The 18733-nt window shown below is 41.0% G+C and overlaps 2 protein-coding genes across 2 annotated transcripts; both read left to right on the forward strand.

The window, feature by feature from the left end:
• Positions 1-918: 918 nt before the first annotated feature.
• On the forward strand, positions 919-11248 carry rnf20 (ring finger protein 20, E3 ubiquitin protein ligase). Its single transcript, XM_058397769.1, has 22 exons — positions 919-1020; positions 2332-2511; positions 3801-3869; positions 3959-4057; positions 4738-4885; positions 4978-5163; positions 5315-5430; positions 5877-6023; positions 6124-6198; positions 6358-6477; positions 6622-6801; positions 6902-7037; positions 7149-7270; positions 7533-7686; positions 8462-8741; positions 8830-8947; positions 9047-9196; positions 9536-9748; positions 9831-9956; positions 10105-10245; positions 10399-10503; positions 10586-11248. Exons 2-22 carry the CDS (start codon positions 2353-2355, stop codon positions 10760-10762), a joined length of 3021 nt encoding a protein of 1006 aa, XP_058253752.1. The 5' UTR covers positions 919-1020; positions 2332-2352; the 3' UTR covers positions 10763-11248.
• A 1283-nt stretch (positions 11249-12531) lies between these two features.
• On the forward strand, positions 12532-18298 carry si:dkey-74k8.3 (transmembrane protein 109). The gene is made up of 3 exons (XM_058396836.1): positions 12532-13283; positions 16105-16207; positions 17381-18298. The coding sequence occupies exons 1-3, from the start codon at positions 13065-13067 to the stop codon at positions 17737-17739; spliced, it is 681 nt and encodes a 226-aa protein (XP_058252819.1). The 5' UTR covers positions 12532-13064; the 3' UTR covers positions 17740-18298.
• The last annotated feature ends 435 nt before the right edge of the window (positions 18299-18733 follow it).

The raw sequence follows: 18733 nt of genomic DNA on the forward strand, positions 1-18733 counted from the left end.
TCCTCTTATAAACCTGTCTTATCCCTTACCTTGACCCATACAACTAGCATTCTTTTCTAGCACTGATATGTCGCCACCGCCTGGACTTTTGGTTCTGCAGCAAGGGGTATTTGGATCAGCTGTGACACTCACAGCTGTGACACTAACCTTCTCACCAAAAGAAGTGGATAGAAAATGAATTGATAAATGAATAAATGTATTTTGGTGAGTCCACACTTCTCCTATATCATGGAATGTCCCCAGTAGGTCCTTGGTCTGTCCAAACTTCTCAACCCTGAGCCATAGTTTCCAGGAACCCCAGAAGTTTATTCATTTCTTTATTCATTTATATATCTTTTGGTGAGAAGATCATTCCACACTTCTCTATCCTCAGTCACAGACCCAGGACTCACTGACGACATTCCATGTCACGGCTGGCTTGGGACTGCCCAGCTATCTGGGAATCTGTGGGGATAGAGTTTCTTCATTTATTTATTCATTAGTCTGGCTTGGGAATGTCCAGCTATCTGTTTCTTCATTTATTTATTAATTTGCCTTCCGTTTTATTTTGGCTGCAAAAGTCAATCCAGTTTATCCTCAAGTCTAAGTCTCAGAAGGCATTCAATGCAAGAGCTGGCTTTGGGATCTTCTATGGATCATGTCATCTATTATATAGGAGTTTTGGATTGACCTTTATGCTTTAAAGCATAGTTAATGCAATCTAGTCTTTTTTATATCAACTCTACGCGGTCGGATATTAAGCTTTTGGAAGAAAACAGACCTCCCATCGCCAGAAGGCGCTCCAATAACAAGCAATAGAAAATCCCGGCTCCGGCTACTCACATACTAGCGCACTAAGCAGTATGCCAAAATAGTACGGAGCCGTGTGTAATAAGCACTATTTAGCACACTAGTAAGCATTTTCATATAGTGACTCCATTTCCGTTTCCGGTTGCTTCGCCACCCCCCCCCCCTCCATCCTCCCAAATGTTCCGCAACATCAACATTTAGAAACTGAACACTTAAACACACTAAAGCGAGGTTTGTATGTATAAAATGTATTTTTTATGCATTGTATTAATATGCGGATTTGAACTTTGAATTTTGTGTTAAATTATTTCCTTCGTGTGGGTTAATATCTGATAAGAAGTCCGGCTCTTAGCCAGCGGTAACTCTCTTGCTAGATGATTTTGAAATGAATTAATTCCGTGAATAATAAATGAACTATATGAAGACATATAAAAAGAATAATTTTCCAGAAATATTCTGTGTAATAATAATAATACTACAGAGTATAGCCCACTGGAGCTCTATAGTAACGTAGCCTCTTAGTCTCGTGAAGTTAGCATTTGAAGCTAGTCCCTGATTAGCTGACGCTAGCTTCGAATTTATTTAGAAAAATAAGTAAATCAGACAGGATTAGAATAACGTTAATATATGAGGAATAAATGTGGTTATTTATTTTACTTCTACGATTAAGAGGTGAAAAATTGTGCGTGTGTGTGTGAGAGAGACAGACAGACAGAGCTCTCTATATAAATTTTATTTATATTTACATTCCCATTTATTGGTGTCCAGAACGTTTTATGAACGTTTGTGTTTGGTTTTCTATAAACAGTTTAATATTATAACCTATTACTTCTCCGGGTAAGTTACTGTACATAAATATGTCCATGATTTGTCGTGTTATATTTCAGAAAACGTTCCCTAACGTTCATGTAACCTTTAAATAACGTTATTTTATAGTTACAAAGATAATAGCCCAATGTATTTGTCTTGCCATGATGTCCTGGCATGAATTGCAAAAACAGCACCTAAAAGCAACCTTGAGTATCATTTGTTAATAACATTATAGAAGGTGTATTAAAGTTTCCGAAACAGCACTTGCTTCATTAACCATAATAGAAGATTCCCAGAATGTTATGAAATGGTTCCTGAAATGTTAACGTTAGGGAAACATACCACTTCTCTACATAACACTTCTCTATTGTCAGTCCCCGACCCAGGATTCGCTGATGACGTTCCATGTTACAGCTGGCTTGGGAATGTTCAGCTATCTGGGAATCTGTGGAGTTTCTTCAACTATTTATTCATTTGCCTTCCATTTCTTTTGGGTGCAAAAGTCAATCTAGTTTATTCTCGTTCCAAGTCTCTGGAGGCAAGATGTAATAGCTGGCTTGAGAACCTTAGGGGATCCTGTCATCTATTATATAGGAGTTTATATAGGGAAACATACCATGTTTGCTGGGATATTACTGGTTTGACTACAAAACAAAAGCTCTATCCCAAATGCTCTATGCTTCAGTTTTGGATCTAACCAGTGTTCTTAAAATTTGTTCTATTGTGTTGCAGAGGGACAGCCGGAGTTACAGGATGTCTGCTCAGAAGCGGCCGTGTGATCCCAGCAGCTCCACTGGTGCTCCCCCAGAGAAAAGGAGAGACAAAGAGGGAGGAGACGGAGGCGAGGGTCTCAGCACAGGGGCAAGCAATGCCGTGGAAACGGTCATCAAACTGGGGGGCGTGTCCAACTCGGTGAGCTATGTGGTCTCTGTGTGTGTGACGTCTGTAAAGATTTTAATTCATGGAGTCAATATAGTGAATAGTAGTAAATGGTATGGAGATATTTCTCCATGGATGAAGCAGCTCAGATGAGTGATGAAGGCTTGTCAGTCTGATATTGTTTGAGAGATGGAGACGGTTGAAGAAATGTTTGACACGTGTACACCGATCAAGCATAACATTCTGAGCAGTGAGAGGTGAAGTAACTAACACTGATTATCTCCTCATCATGGCACCTGTTAGTGGGTGGGATATATTAGGCAGCAAGTGAACAATTTCTCAAAGTTGATGTGTTAGAAGCAGGAAAAATGGACAAGCGTAAGGATTTGAGCGAGTTTGACAAAGGGCCAACTTGTGATGGCTAGACGACTGGATCAGAGCATCTCCAAAACTGCAGCTCTTGTGGGGTGTTCCTGGTCTGCAGTGGTCAGTATCTATTAAAAGTGGACCAAGGAAGGAACAGTGGTGAACCGGCGACAGGGTCATGGACGGCCAAGGCTAATTGATGCACATGAGTAGCGAAGGCTGACCCGTGTGATCCGATCCAACAGACGAGCTACTGTTGCTCAAATTACTGAAGAAGTTAATGCTGGTTCTGATAGAAAGGTGTCAGAATACACAGTGCATGATGGGTCAGGGCTGTTTTTGCAGCAGAAGGGGGGCCAACACAATATTAGGCAGGTGGACATAATGCTGTGCCTGATCAGTGTATGTATTTAATGGAATAATATGGTGACAAATCAAATGTACACAATTTTTTACGCTTAATGTTGTCAGTTGTGCATAGTGTGATTTTTATTCTTTAATTTTATGCTGGTGCTACAAATCTGCTTTAGAATGCAAGTAATGAAAGTAACACCATCTGTTAATTCATGAAACATTAGATGTACTTCTGTATAATAACAGGCAGCATGATATTTAAACTGCAGTACTGATAGTAAGGTATAGATGATACTGTTATTTACTTCTGCATGAGGAAACAAAAGAGAAATTTCTCTAGGCTGTTTGCTCCAGTTGTGTGTGGTTTCAATATTGATGTGTCTGTCTCAGTGCTTTTTCACTTGTCCTTATCCTAGAGCAGCTGGTCATCCATGAAAACATCTGCCTTTCCTCTGTTACCATTTGTCAGCGATTTTTGTTTCCTAGCTCATCTTTATTTGTCTGTCAAATGCTTTTAATTACTGCGTCTGCTTTTCTATTTTTGTGGGTCTGTCATTGATTATTTAACTATTATGTCACTGGGTGTGTGTGTGTGTTTACAGGAGGAACAGGATATTAAAGCACTGCAGATGAAAAACAGAAAGTTGGGGGAGGCCTTGGACCAAAGACAGGTACGTGTATTTATACCATATACACATAATTGTGATCACTAGGAATCCTAGATCAGTTAGGCATGTATATTCTGTCTTTCTGTTTTAAGGTTATAGAAGATGAACTGAGGGAACGAGTGGAAAGGCTCGAGACTCGCCAGGCTACCGATGATGCAAGCTTACTTATCCTTAACAGATACTGGAACCAGGTAAGTAGACTGCAAATATAATTTATCTATATTTATACCATGTCCCCAGCGACCATGGTGTCACCTTATTCCATATGCAAGATTCATGGCTTGCCAAATGAACATATTGTGTCTGCTAAAACATTAAAGGAAATCCATTGAGATTTTAAAATTTGGGATGAACCTGTGTTTTATTTATTCTGATCACATCTTTTACTGTGAAAGGCTTGATGCCTGAGGAATATCCAGGACAAAAATATCTAAACTCCTTCAGCATATATGGCATCTCTTACATTTTGTATAGATCTTGAGGTGCTCAGGCATAAGACTATGTAACTGACATAGATCAGGAAAACTTGTTCAGGCTTTGCGATAAAGCTCCTTAATGAAAATACAATTTAAATAGAAACATAATACAGTCTGATATATTTGTAAAATTGTTGCACATTGGTGCATATTTATGAGCAAGTAACGATATGAAAAACCTTGTTAAATTTTAAATGAGCTAAAGCCCGCTTAAATGTTTCATTATTAGTAAATGTTTTGTTTTTTAATGTGCTTTATGTTCAACTTTCTTGTTGGACATTATCTTTTAACCCGTAACAGTTTTTGTTTTAAACTCATTACTCACATAACACTCACAATTTGCATATATTTGTTAATTTGGACCCCATTCATCTTCCTCACACTTCTGCTTGTAGTTTGACGAGAACATGAGGTCAATTGCTCGCCGCTACGACCAGTCAGGAAGCCAGCCAGTGGACAGCCAGCCTGGTGAGGGGCGGAGCCTAAAGCCAGGGACACCGGAGCCAGATGGAGATTCTAATCAGGAGAGAGCAAAGGACAGAGGTAAATGACGGTTCAAAATCTGCACGGATAGTGATGACACTGCTGTCTCATGACACGGACCATGTTGTAAATGCACAACTTTTATCTTTCAGGTTCACAAGGAGAGGGAGCGAGCTCGTTTCTTGCCATGTTGGCCAGTAGTAGCACTGAGGAAATGGAGGCGGAGCTAAAGGAGAGGGTGGAGTCCAGTTGTAAACAGGCCAGTTGTGTGATAGAGATTTGCGAGAGCTTAAAGACCACTGTAGATCAACTTAAGAAGGACTGGGATTCTGACTCAGGTGAGAGGTGCACTGTAGGATTGTTCATATTAGTGTACTGTACAGTGGTTTGTAATGTCTTTAAAAAAGCTTAGTGTCTGTTTACAGTTTGTTAAATAGTGTGTTTTCTTGGGAAAATTACATGTTACTTGTGTGTTCTTGATATTCACAGATAGTAGCCTTTTAGAAATCACTGCTCGCCTCAACACCTTACTGACCAACGAGAATGAACGTCTTCGTCAGCTGACAGATGACCTCAAACAAAAACATAGTCACATGACCAGTGAGGTGAGAGAGCATTTTTGTGAGATAGAAAATTTCTGTATGTTTTGTTATTTTTCAGTCACATATTGGGCTTCTGTTCTGTGTCTATACTGATGACAATACCAGATTTTTTAATGTTCCTAAAAAAAAAAAGAAAAGAAAAGAAATTGGCACAGTTTTGTCCATTTATGTTAATACACTTACATTGCAAAGAAGCTTAATTTGGGGAGTTCAGTTTGTGGTGTCCGAATAAAGGTCACACGTTTGGCTTCAGTTTCAAATTGTGCTATTTAACATGGCAGGAATTTGTTTACAGTTTGCATATTCATGTATATTCATTGATTATGGCATTTCTGATAAGATCAAATGTTTAGGATTGCTCATGTTAGTATTTATCTGAGCCTGTATGAAAATCACTGAATTTTACAAATTGATGATTTTGCTTATCTGCATGTGCGGATACCTTTCAGTCTCGTTCCCTGGCGCGTGCTGCTAGTCGCGCTGATAACCGAATAAGTGAACTTCAGGTGTCGATAGAGGAACTGCAGTGGGACACGGAGAAGATCCGCCGCAGGGAAAACCGTCTCAACACACATCTAGGGGAAGTGCTTGAGAGGGTGAGTGTGTGTGTGTGGTGAATATGTCTGTTTATATGAGGTTTAAGTGTGGAGTATCTACCATGTTGCTGACGTATGTCTTTGATTTTCTTTACTTCAGCTAAATAGTAAAGGCTATAAAGTATGCGGTGAGGCTAGTAGTGTGTGTGGGACCATCACGATCAACAAGAGAAAGGTAAGTGCTTTTTTTATTTGATTTTCATAGTTTATCTATTGGTGTCCAAAGCTTTCTTTAGAAACTTGTAATAACCTTTAAGATGGTATGTAAGTAGTGTCAATTATTAGTCATTAATATGGCTTCGATTTGACTCCTTCTTGCTACCTTCTTTTCAAGTTTGAGGAGATGAACAGTGAGCTGGAGGAGAACAGAGAGTTAGCAGAGAACCGGCTTAGTGAGCTGCAGAAACTACAGCAGGACCTGCAGACAGTTGTCCAGGAGAACAACAACATGAAGGTAGACATTCATTCACATCCATAAGCTGTATTTCTGCCACAGAAACCTTTTTAGGGACAAACTACAGTGTGTGTTATTCATGACATAATGTTGCTGGCATAGAGGAACTTTTTTGATGGTGGTGTGTATGTACGTTTCTCTCAGATGGAGCTCATGTGCAGGGCTGAGGGGATGGTGAGAGAGACGGCAGAGTATCGGTGTCTGCAGTCCCAGTTCTCTGTGCTTTATAACGAATCTCTAGTACTGAAGGCCCAGCTAGATGAGACCAGAGCTCGTCTGAACACAACCAGAGCTGCCCGTCTTCGCCAGCTCGACCACATGGAGGTATTTGCAGTGGAAGATTTATGGGCTTATTACTACTTATCATGGCTTTAATGGAGGCTTACTGCTAACATTTTGTCTTCATTTTGTGTGTGTTTCTCAGAATGATGAAGTGTCTCTGCAGCGCAAAGTTCGTACTGAAGTTATTCAGCTGGAAGACACCCTGGCTCAAGTGCGCAAGGAGTACGAGATGCTGAGGATTGAGTTTGAGCAAACGCTCGCCGCCAACGAGCAAGCAGGTAACACTCACTTGTATGCTCCACAGCTTGGTGTGACGTTTAACTGGCATGCCGTCCTTCAGCACTCCCAATGTGTTTTTCTAAGGTTTTGTATTTTCCCTTCTCCACAAGGTCCAATAAATCGGGAGATGCGTCACCTTATCAGCACGTTGCAGACGCACAACCAGCAGATGAAGGGAGAGGTGGTCAAATTCAAACTCCGACTCCGAGAGGCCCAGCAAGAGCTCAACCAGGTCAGGGAGACCTGCAGTCAATATAGTGTTTCCTCACACGTATATCGCATAAGAATTAGTATTCATTTAACGTGAGATTAAACGAGAGTGTGGAGGAGAGAAAGCAAATCAAGAAACAAAGAAAATAGACTTTTTCTTATTTATAATGATTTACTTGATATCCAACATACCCAGTGCTCTATACTGTAAGAAACCCTGAACCAATCATATGTTTGTATTATAAATAAATGAAAACATTCAGGTCTTTTTTTTTTGGTCATAGCTGCGTGCCACGAAGGGTAACCCTGCTGTCCAATCACAATCAAGCACAGAGATGGAAATAAAAGAAGAACCTGCCTCCGTGTTAACGTCTGCCACATCCGATGTCGCAGTGAAAGCGGGGTCAGATAACGATTCAGCAACGCCCACTACCACTGGTAATGCTTCACTAAAAGACATTTTTGGCATTTGCTTTTCTAATACATTGTATTTGTAACTCTTCCGATATATTTATTTATATATATTTTTGCAATAATTCCATGCAGTGGACGTTTTGAGCATGTTTCGTACTGGCTTGTCTTTACATGTTCCCTCCTGGATATTAGCTCTGACCCCAGCTGGATCAGAGCAGATCACAAGGCATGTTCACTGATCAGGCATAAAATTATGACCACCTGCCTAATATTGTCCCTTTTTGCTGCCAAAGCAGCCCTGACAAGTCGAGGCATGGACTCCACTAGATCCCTGAAGGATACTTATAGGACTTAAAGGATACTTTTGATAGATACTGACCACTGCAGACCAGGAACACCCCAACAAGAGCTGCAGTTTTGGAGATGCTCTGATCCAGTCGTCTAACCAGCACAATTTGGCCCTTTCTCAAACTCGCTCAAATCCTTACGCTTGTCCATTTTTCCTGCTTCTAACACATCAACTTTGAGGACACTTGCTGCCTAATATACCCCACCCACTAACAGGTGCCATGATGAGGAGATCATCAGTGTTATTCACGTCACCTCTCAGTACTCATAATGTTATGCCTGATCTGTGTATAATTTCAACAGAGGGATGTAGCTGAGAGAAAGGGGGCTAAAATATATTCAGCTCTTTTTTTTGTAATTGCCATTTGCCATTAAAATTCATAGCTGCTCCTTTGACATTAGAAGTGACTTGATGGGCTTGTCACTATGGGTGTCAATTTTTTTTTTTCAGGAGTGTCAATTAAGACTGAGCCAGGAACTGAACCTGAAAGCACAGTAAAAGAAGAAGACAAGGAGAAAGACAAGGAAAAAGAGAAGGAGGAGAAGAAAGAAAAAGAGAAAGATCAGAAAGAGAGAGAGAGGTTAACTCGTGTGGCAGTAAAGGAGGAAAAGGAGAAACCGGGCACTAGCAGCAGTCAGTCGGACGACACGCCAACTGAACGCTGCGCTGTGATTGGAGGGCCAAAGAGAAAGGAAGTGGAGCAACTGAAAATTGTCAGGGTGGAGCTTAAGTAAGTTGCGCTGATGAGCTTATTGATTACTAAAACGCAGTTGTGATTATAAATGATGTTTAGTGTTATATACTTGTTAATTATATAGGAAGGCCCAGGAGTCTCAGAGAGAGATGAAGCTCTTGTTGGACATGTATCGCTCTGCCCCAAAAGAACAGAGGGACAAGGTGCAACTGATGGCTGCAGAGAAAAAGTTGAAAGCTGAAGTATATACAGAAAATCTCTATCACACACGAATCCATATATATTTCTAATTACAGGAAAATGAAACGTGAAGTTTGTCACTGGGTGTGTGTGTGTTTCAGGCAGAGGAACTACGTCAACGTCTGCGGGATCTGGAGGAGCGGGAGAGGAGGGAAGGAAAGAAGATGGCTGACGAGGAAGCTCTGAGAAAGATCCGCTTAGTGGAGGAACAGATCGACATCCTCAACAAGAAACTCTCCCTTGCCAAGCAGGTGTGTGTGTGGTTAATCATTTTTAAGTGTAGTTTCTGTGTATGTGTGCAGGCGTGATTGTTATTGTTATTATATGAGTAATAAAAAAAGATGCTAAACTTTGACAAAGTTGTGATCCACATAGTAACTAGTTTCGTAAGTCCAAGCACTGTGTGTAATTAATAATTAGATGATATAAAGACATTTGTAAAACATTTTCGTTAGACAGATGATCAAAATTGTGCTAGGAAAATAAATGTCCTGCCTCTAGAGCAATCCAGTTTTTCATTAATTCGTCAGCTGTCTAACAGTATTCCAGTAGCACTGCTAATAATAGCTGGTGTATTGTGTTTTGCTCAGGAGGAGGACGCATTGCTGAGTGAGATGGACGTCACTGGACAGGCCTTTGAGGACATGCAGGAACAGAACATTCGCTTGATGCAGCAGCTCCGCGAGAAGGACGATGCCAACTTCAAGCTAATGAGCGAGCGCATTAAATCCAACCAGATCCACAAGCTCCTGAAAGAAGAAAAAGAAGAGCTGGCTGACCAATTGCTCACACTGAAAACACAAGTGAGCGAATCTGGAAACCGTACTGGGTTCCGCTGTTGATTATATGATATATATATGGTAAAGTTTTCTCTCTGTCTCTCAGGTGGATGCTCAGCTTCAGGTTGTGAGGAAGCTAGAGGAAAAAGAGCGCCTCCTGCAGGGCACTATTAGTGCTGCAGAGAGAGAACTGGCTCTGCGTACACAAGCTCTGGACATGAACAAACGCAAGGTACACTCATCACAGTGTGTGTGTGTGTGAGACTGTGCACAAGTGTTAATGCAGACTTTTCAGGGCTTATGATATTTCTCCATTACACAAAAATGTCAGCTAAATTCTGTACACAGTTTGGAGTTTAACAAAATGCTTGTGTACCCAGTCGCAAGAGTCTGCACAGCTATCAGAGGAGTTACGTTCTCAGCTGGAAGAAGTGCAGCAGAGGCTTAAAGAGGTCCGTGAGGAGGTGATCGAGAACAGCATCTCCAGAGAGAAAGAGTCCTTCAATGCCCGCCGTGCACAGGTACACATACAGTGATCTAACAGCCATTTAGAACTGGACAGTGATGCCATAATTATTGACCAACTGAAATATACCGAAATCAGGCAAAAAATTTATTTAGTATTTAGGAAGGAAATGGATGCGTGTGTTAACATGGATCTTTTGCTTCATTAGGAGGACATATCCAAACTGCGCAGGAAGATTGAGAAAGCCAAGAAACCTGCTGAGAGCATGCGCAACGGTGATGAGATTCTTAATGAGGAAATTAACGAATACAAGGTAAGGAATTTTTGGTTTGTGGGTGTAGTTGAGCTTTAGCACAGCTAGAGCTGACGATAACGAACGTCTCTTGTTCTTGCAGGCCCGTTTGACATGTCCATGCTGCAACTCTCGTGTAAAGGATGCTGTGCTGACAAAGTGCTTCCACGTCTTCTGCTTCGAGTGTGTGAAGACGCGTTACGATACACGCCAGAGGAAGTGCCCGAAGTGCAACGCCGCCTTCGGGGCAAACGATTTCCACCGAATCTACATCGGATAGGCTGGCTACCATCATCTTATCCCACTGAATGAGCTGATCGTTAGATATAAATGGATTTGCTGTGAAGTGCTCTGTTGTCCGTTAACGCCAGCCACCATCAGCTGAAACTCCACATTCCTTTACATTTGCTTGGTTACCAGCTGACTATGAAGCTCGCTGTTTAAGTTAATAGAAGGATAAACGCGGCATGATATCTTGCACCTATCACGACTGATCACCTCGGACCTGACCTGCTGCTTGTAGTCTGGCGACTTGCTCTTGCTCTCCATTCCACGTCAGCCAGGTTTGCTCCACCGGAACAAGGACATTAGTGATAAGCTAGAGACTTCCTCTGAAAAAGAACTGCCTGACAGGCTTCTAGTCGTTGATCTGCAGTCTTCTCAACTGATGATTGGTGTTGTGTTTTTGTACTTTTTTTTTATTTTGAAAACTGCCTAGTTATGTTGGTTGATCATTTGCAATTCATTAAATTGCTGTCCAACTGTGCATATGATTTATTGAGTTATTTCTTTGAGCGATCTCCTTTTCAAGGGTTTAATACCCCCCCCCGTTGAATCTGGAGTCTATCTCAGGTACAGTAGGCTCAGTATGCCAGTCTATTGCACCATACCCCACACACAAACACACCAATCTGTCTATCCTCATGCTTTTGGAAAATGGGAGGAGGAATCTAAAAGAAACCCACATGAACATGGGAAAGCATTATACACTCCTCTTACACCTTAGACCTCCTTAGATGACGTCTTGGACATGGTCTAAGATGTGTGTGTGTGTGTATGCACATTTACTGAAGTGGTTGCTGTGTCTCCTAGAGCTCCTGTATTTTTTTGTCCTTCATTTGAGGACTGTGGTCCTGCTGTCACAGATGCATCCATCGCTTATTTCTATTTCTACCTATTTTTTAAAAATCTAGTTGAAAAGTCTTCCCAGAAGAGCAGAGGTTATGTTCCCCAAGCACATATGGTCAGTTGTCCACATTTTTCTGCCATAACATTATGAGCAGTGACAGGTGAAGTGAATAAGACTGATGATCTCCTCATCATGGCACCTGTTAGTGGGTGGGATATGTTAGACAGCAAGTGAACATTTTGTCCTCAAAGTTGATGTGTTAGAAGCAGGAAAAATGGGTAAGCGTAAGGATTTGAGCGAGTTTGACAAAGGACCAAATTGTGATGGCTAGACGACTGGATCAGAGCATCTCCAAAACTGCAGCTCTTGTGGGGTGTTCCCGGTCTGCAGTGGTCAGTATCTATCAAAAGTGGTCCAAGGAAGGAACAGTGGAGAACCGGCGACAGGGTCATAGGAGGCCAAGGCTCATTGATGCATGTGGCTAGCAAAGGCTGGCCCGTGTGATCCGTTCCAACAGACGAGCTACTGTTGCTCAAACTGCTGAAGAAGTTAATGCTGGTTCTGATAGAAAGGTGTCAGAATACACAGTGCAGGACGGGTCAAGGCTGTTTTGGCAGCAAAACGGGGACCAACACAGGTTGTCATAATGTTATGCCTGATCGGTGTATTGCTTGTTCAGTTGTTTTAATTAAACAGTTTTTTTCTCTCATCTAGTGTAAGTAAGGTTGAGAACCTAATGCTCTACTGTTCGATGGAGCTTGTGGCTGCCCTTAAATGAGGATCTCACGATTACAAATTCTCCATCTGGGACAGGTTGATGTAAATTATTGTCACAAGCAGCATCATGCATTAAATAAGAGTGTGTTTTTCTTCCTGCTCTCTGGTCCGCCTCACTCACTCCTACTGGAAGTTAAACCGGTTTAACCTGCACTGTGTTCACACTTGCCAAAAGGCGCGAGAAACTAGAAATCAGACTTCTCTTGGAAGGACAACTGAGAAATATTTCTATTTTTCTATTGCGTTTTATTTGCTATAAACTGTATTTCTCTTCCAAGAATTAAACCAAAGGATCTTTCATTTCAGCCTGCCTAATAAAGCCATTGTAAGGATTACTCTGAAGTTATTTTCTGACTTCTAGCCTATAAAATAATAATGCTGTTAATGCAGTGCATGGATCTGCATGGATGAATCGGATCACGATATGATTTCCTGCTGGGATTTTTATTTTCTTCACTGAAACCTGAACACGCTCTGACATCGAAATCCTCCTCACTGAAATAGATCGTCTCTCCCTTGTCATCTGGATTTATTTTGGAAGGGCTGATTTATGACGCATGAAGCCTGACAGTAGAGTTTGTGGTTAGATGAAGTTACCAGGTCTGGCTGTTTCGGAAGTAGAGTTTCAGTCGATTTTATTGCTTGGTTTTATTTGCACAAGAGACTTTGTTTAAAGATGATTTCGTGTGCTGGATGTACTGAGAGCGCAGTCAGGCTGAAGTTGCTCGGTGTGGGGCTGATAGTGCTCACGGTGCTGACTGTGGGGTGTGAAGGGGGAAATCAGCCAGTGCAGGACACATTCAGACTCAGCTACATACTGACCGATGTGGGGGAGAGTCTGCGCCTCCATGTGGACTCGATCATCGGAGAACACACAACCACAAAATGTTTGTTGGTAAGTAAAATTAATTTTTGAGACAGGGAAGTTATTATACATGTTTTTTATACACATTTTTTCACATATATTTTTAAGTACAATAAACTTTTTCCATTTATTTATTTGTTTGTTTATTTTATTTTATTTTATTTTATTTTATTTTATTTTATTTTATTTTATTATTTATTTATTTATTTGCCAACTCACAAGACATCAAACTGGGAGATTGAAAGCAAATGCTGCCTTCGATTTCAGGGTGTAACCCCAGCTCCGACTAGGAGAAACCCAAAGAAACCACCCTCTCAACTTTCTTATTCAGGAACATAGGACGGTCTCCTACCTTGAGTTTACCAAGAGGAAGCCTGGTTATGGTTAGGGTGTACCTAATAATGTCAAACAAGTACAAGCATGTATGTCTGGATTTATTTGTCAAGATTTTTTTTTTTCTGGAGCTGTGAGGCCACAACCTTCTCCTGATCCTAATCTCCGACTAGGAAGCAAAGCAAAGAAAAATGGCCTCTCGACTCGGATTTCCTATTCAGGGACATGGGATGGTCTCCTACCTTGAGTTTACCAAGTGATGTCAAATCAACATGGCCGCTCACAGCATGAGCAGTAAACCAATCCACGCCTCTTATATTTCTTCTTCTTTGGGCTTTTCCCTACAGGGGTCGCCACAGTGAATCATCTCTCTCCACCTATTCCTATCTTCTGCATCCTCAACACTTGCACCCACTAGCTTCATATCTTCATTGATTCCATCCATATACCTCCTCTTTGGCCTTCCTCTTTGCCTCCTGCCTGGCAGCTCCATGTCCAACATTCTCCTACTCACTCTCCCTCCTCTAAACATGTCCAAACCATCTTAATCTGGCCTCCCTAACTTTGTCCCCCCAAACATAAATCTAATCATTTTGCTAATGCCAGGCTGCAAATTTTTCCAACACTGGTACCATGATATTTGGGTGGTGCAAAGCAATGACACTGGCATGGTAGCTGCTGTATTATAAAACTGCTTGCACTGGTACTAAATGTATTGTATCAAGAGTCCTGGTCTAACTTTGGTGTGGCAATCCATATAAAAAGCAATCATGGAATTATGGAATTAATGAGTATGAGGAAAACGTCTGGTGGCTTTGGTGCACTGTGTCTTATTTAGTGTGTGTGTGTTCTTATAACAGGTCTTAAACCTAGTTTAGTATGTAGCTGACCTTGTAGCAGGAACGCTAGCGTGTGTGTGTGTGTTCATTATTCTGTCTTGTCTGCACACAGTGATCTTTCTTACAAGCCTTAATACACTTTGAACGCAGTGACTGTGTGCCGCTGGTTTATCGAGTTTACCTACATTGTATCTACAGGTCCAGCAGCATTGCTGAAGGTTTGAAACCCTTCTAGCCTTCTTATGAGACACTCCCTTTCTGCAAATGTACAGTTACAGAGTGTAGCTCATGTCCAGAGATTGTTCTCTATCACTATCAAATCTGAGCAATTTATATACTATTATCTGTATATTTAATGGGGGCTTAGTGGTTAAGGTGTTGGAAGATTGTGAGTTTGAATCCCAGGTCTATTAAAGATGCCACTGCTGGGCCCCTGAGCACAGTTGCTCAGTTGTATGAAATGAGGTGAATTGTAAGTTGCACTGGATCTGCCAAAATGCTAAAAATGTAATCCTGTAGTTACACTGTGGTCTTTATAACTCTCTTACCCTCATATTGTCTACTATGTCAGCGTCACTGCAGTGCTGTGATTGGTCCACTATTGAAAGACGAGGTAGAAGGTGCCTGGTTAGGGTGTACCTAATGAAATTGACAAACAAGTAAAAGCATGTATGTTTGACAAGACTTATATTATTTCTCTGGAGCTGTAAGGCCTCAACCTTCTAAGCAACATCTTAACCAATGAGCTACTACTTCTTCTTCTTCTTTCGGCTTTTCCCTTCAGGGGTGGCCACAGCGAATCGTCTCTCTCCACCTATCCCTATCTTCTGCATCCTCAACACTTGCACCCACTAGCTTCATATCCTCATTTAAGTACTGATGATTCGCATGATTAAGTTTGGCAAATGTTTTACACCGGATGCCCTTCCTGACGCAACCCTCTCTGTTTATCCGGGCTTGGGACCGACACTGAAGTCACTGCACTGTGACACCCATGGCTAGATTAACCACTGAGCTACTACTACCCCTGCTATTGCCATATTTCCCCACTCATTCCACATAGAAGCAATCTAGAGCAGTCTTTCCACCTACCACTATGTTTTTGGGAGGATGGAGGAAACCAGAGAACCTGGAGGAAATCTATAATGGGGATACAGGTCAACCCCAGACTCTGGGTCAAACCACAAGCTGTGAGGTGGCAATGAAATGATGATGTTTTGGGTTCAGGATGAGAAGAAGTGATTCTGCAAGTCCAATATGGCTACACAGTATAGTTTTCTGCATTCTTTGACAAACCCTTATCAGCAAGTCTGCATAAAAGTCTTCATTTTGCTTGAAATGACTTGATAATGTGTTGTATTACTTATTAGCCTTGCTGTTTCAGTCCAAAACTAAGCAATCAAACATCCTGACTGGATCTAGATTCCGATCATCTACGTAACACATTCAAACCCCGATGCTTTTCTCGTCTCTTCTGAATGCTCATTATGTGGAAAGCAGTGTCTGGTTAATGATCGCCGAAGTACTTCAGCTCTGCTTCTGTTATCTGTGTGTGGATAAATAAAGAAGGTTTCGTTCTGATTCACACTTGTCACACTGTTCCGCCATGCTGTCAGATCTGACCTGAAGCCTCTTAAACACACTCTCTCCCTCTTTTTTTTCCACCCTGTTTTTGGTAGTTCTTGGACATGGCACTGCAGTTTGTAGCAGAAGGTGCTGCCGGTGGCCTCAACGTCATCGCTGTTTACGTGGCTGAGATTCTGCGTGCCACTGGAGTAGGTGGTGAGTGGCTTCACTTGGTTAACAAGATAAAAACGTTTGGTTGAAGATTCAGAGGTTTGTTGTGTAGAAAGAAATGATTCACACTGTTCACTTCCAGGCTGAATGTGAATCGATTTTAGTCCACACACACACACACACAGACACACACAGGAAGGTTCAGAGTTCAGGCTTGTGTGCGAAAGAATGTTTGAGAAACTACTGATGTGTAATCTCAGTGTGTGTGTGTGTGTGTGAGAGAGAGAGAGAGAGAGAGAGAGAGAGAGAATAGAGATAGGAATGGTATCTAAGTGCAGCTAAGGACTTTTTACCACTTGCTATTAGATAGATAGATAGATAGATAGATAGATAGATAGATAGATAGATAGATAGATAGATAGATAGATAGATAGATAGATAGATAGATAGATAGATAGATAGATAGATAGATAGATAGATAGATAGATAGATCAATCAATCGATCCTGGGCTGTGACATTGAGAGCACAGAATCCTGCCACTGGACCACCAGGAGGCCTATCACTATTACTAATAGTAATAGTATTAATAGTAATAATAATAATAGGCAATTTACATGGTACCTAAGAACACTGTAAATTTACAAGAAAAAAAGAAACAAACAAAATCAGATAATCGATACAGTAGTAAGTAAAAGATTTTAATTTGATTTTGATAGTCTCTTTACTGGTCCAGCCATCTCTCAGGGAACAAGAAAGACCTGCATTAAGACTATTCTGACAGTCTTCCAGTAACATCCAAAAACTTACCTACTTAAACTAGCACTTGGTTTGGTGACAGTATTCTTAGTCTGTGAACCAGAATGAATGTAGACTTTAAAGCCCTCGTGTACGTCGCTCTGGATCTGCCAAATGGCGTAAATATAAATTTAATTTAAATTTAGAATGTTAGATAATACAGGGGAATAAAAAGGAAGAAAATAAGAACAAAATGGGAAAACGTGCATATTTCTATATCAAATTTGTGTTTAAGACTAAACAGTTAAGAGAACAGTAAGAGTGGAGTGGGTGTGATGTGAGGAAATTAATCTTAATAAGATTATTTATTTATTTTAACAATAAATCTTTCCCTGAAATTGATAAATCCCTGAAACCCCGAAGTTCAAAACTATTTAAAGCAGTTTTCATTTTCTTTTCTAACTTTTTTTTTGATTCTCTAGATCCTGTATCAATCCCTCACTTCACCCCTGAGGGCATGGCCGTTGCGGCAAAGTGGATACTACTGGTGGTGATTAGTTACTGGCTGCTGTGTGCCGTATTGCGTTTAGCTGTAACCTTGTTAAGGCGAGGATTCTGGATGCTGAAGATCATCGTGGTCGTGGTGATCTTCAGTCGGATCATCAGCGATCCGAAAGCTTCCTCTGAAACCACGGTTGCGCGTTTGTTCCTGCTGGTGATGTGCACGGCTGCGTGGAGTGTAGCCACTGCAATGAAGTGTGGGCCAGACCTGACGGGCCTGGAAAGTCGAATGACGAGCCTGGAGGCCAGAGTGGCAGCGATGGAGAAGAAAAAAAACTGAGTGATTAAATAAAGGGATGTGTTTAGAGGAGATGTGAATTAAATAGACATTGTAAAATAATATACAAGAATAAACAGATTTCTGGGGTTACTTTTTCAAACACTTCACAGAATCTTCACAGGTTTGCATATGTGTCTAAAATGGATTGTGGATATAGTGTGTTTTTATAAGTTTTTCAGCTCAGTAGAAAGACAACATGATTTCTACCTTTGATTGTAGATCTGAAAGAAACTGTGATGTCATCATAAAGTATTTGTTATTGTGTCATCGTGTGATTATTGTGAATGGAAAAAAAACACAATAAACACAGTGTGGTGTGATATGAAATGGAGGCCAGTTACGTTTCCTGTAATCATGTTTGTTGTAGCGGACGTAAAAACTGCTGTTCTCTGTACCAGGTTTTTTCTCTCGCTCTTGAAATGAGCAAAACAAGAATGTGATAGCTTAGTGTTTAAGGTGTTCAAGGACTACTGATCAGAAGGTTGTGAGTTCAAATCCCAGGTCCACCAAGCTGCCACTGCTAGGCCCTTGAGCAAGGCCCTTAACCCCTCAATTGCGCAGTTTTATAAATAAATGAGATAAAATATAAGTCGCCCTGGATAGGGGTGTCTGCCAAATGCTGTAAATGTAATGTAGATGTATTATAGCAAGTGGATTTAAAGAAACCTGTGAATTGTCTTGCTGCCAAACTATGGACCAAACCAGACTTTCTGACCAATCAGATTCAAGAATTCAACAGTGCTGTGATATATATAAGACATTACAGGCAACATTATAATACTGTAAATTCTACAAAAATTTATGACTTTTGTTCAACTCGCACTGTCTATTAGATTTCTAAAACTATTTACAGACTAATTATGGTATATAGGCACTTCAGATTAACAAAGATTGGCTTATTTATTGAAAATAAGAAGAAAAGACTTCCTGAATTGTATCAAAGCCAAAGCCCAGAACTGCAGAACCTCAGACACTGAAATCCCAGGTATGATAT

The sequence above is a fragment of the Hemibagrus wyckioides genome, linkage group LG08, assembly GCF_019097595.1.
Source record: "Hemibagrus wyckioides isolate EC202008001 linkage group LG08, SWU_Hwy_1.0, whole genome shotgun sequence".
NCBI classification, from domain to species: Eukaryota; Metazoa; Chordata; class Actinopteri; order Siluriformes; family Bagridae; genus Hemibagrus; species Hemibagrus wyckioides.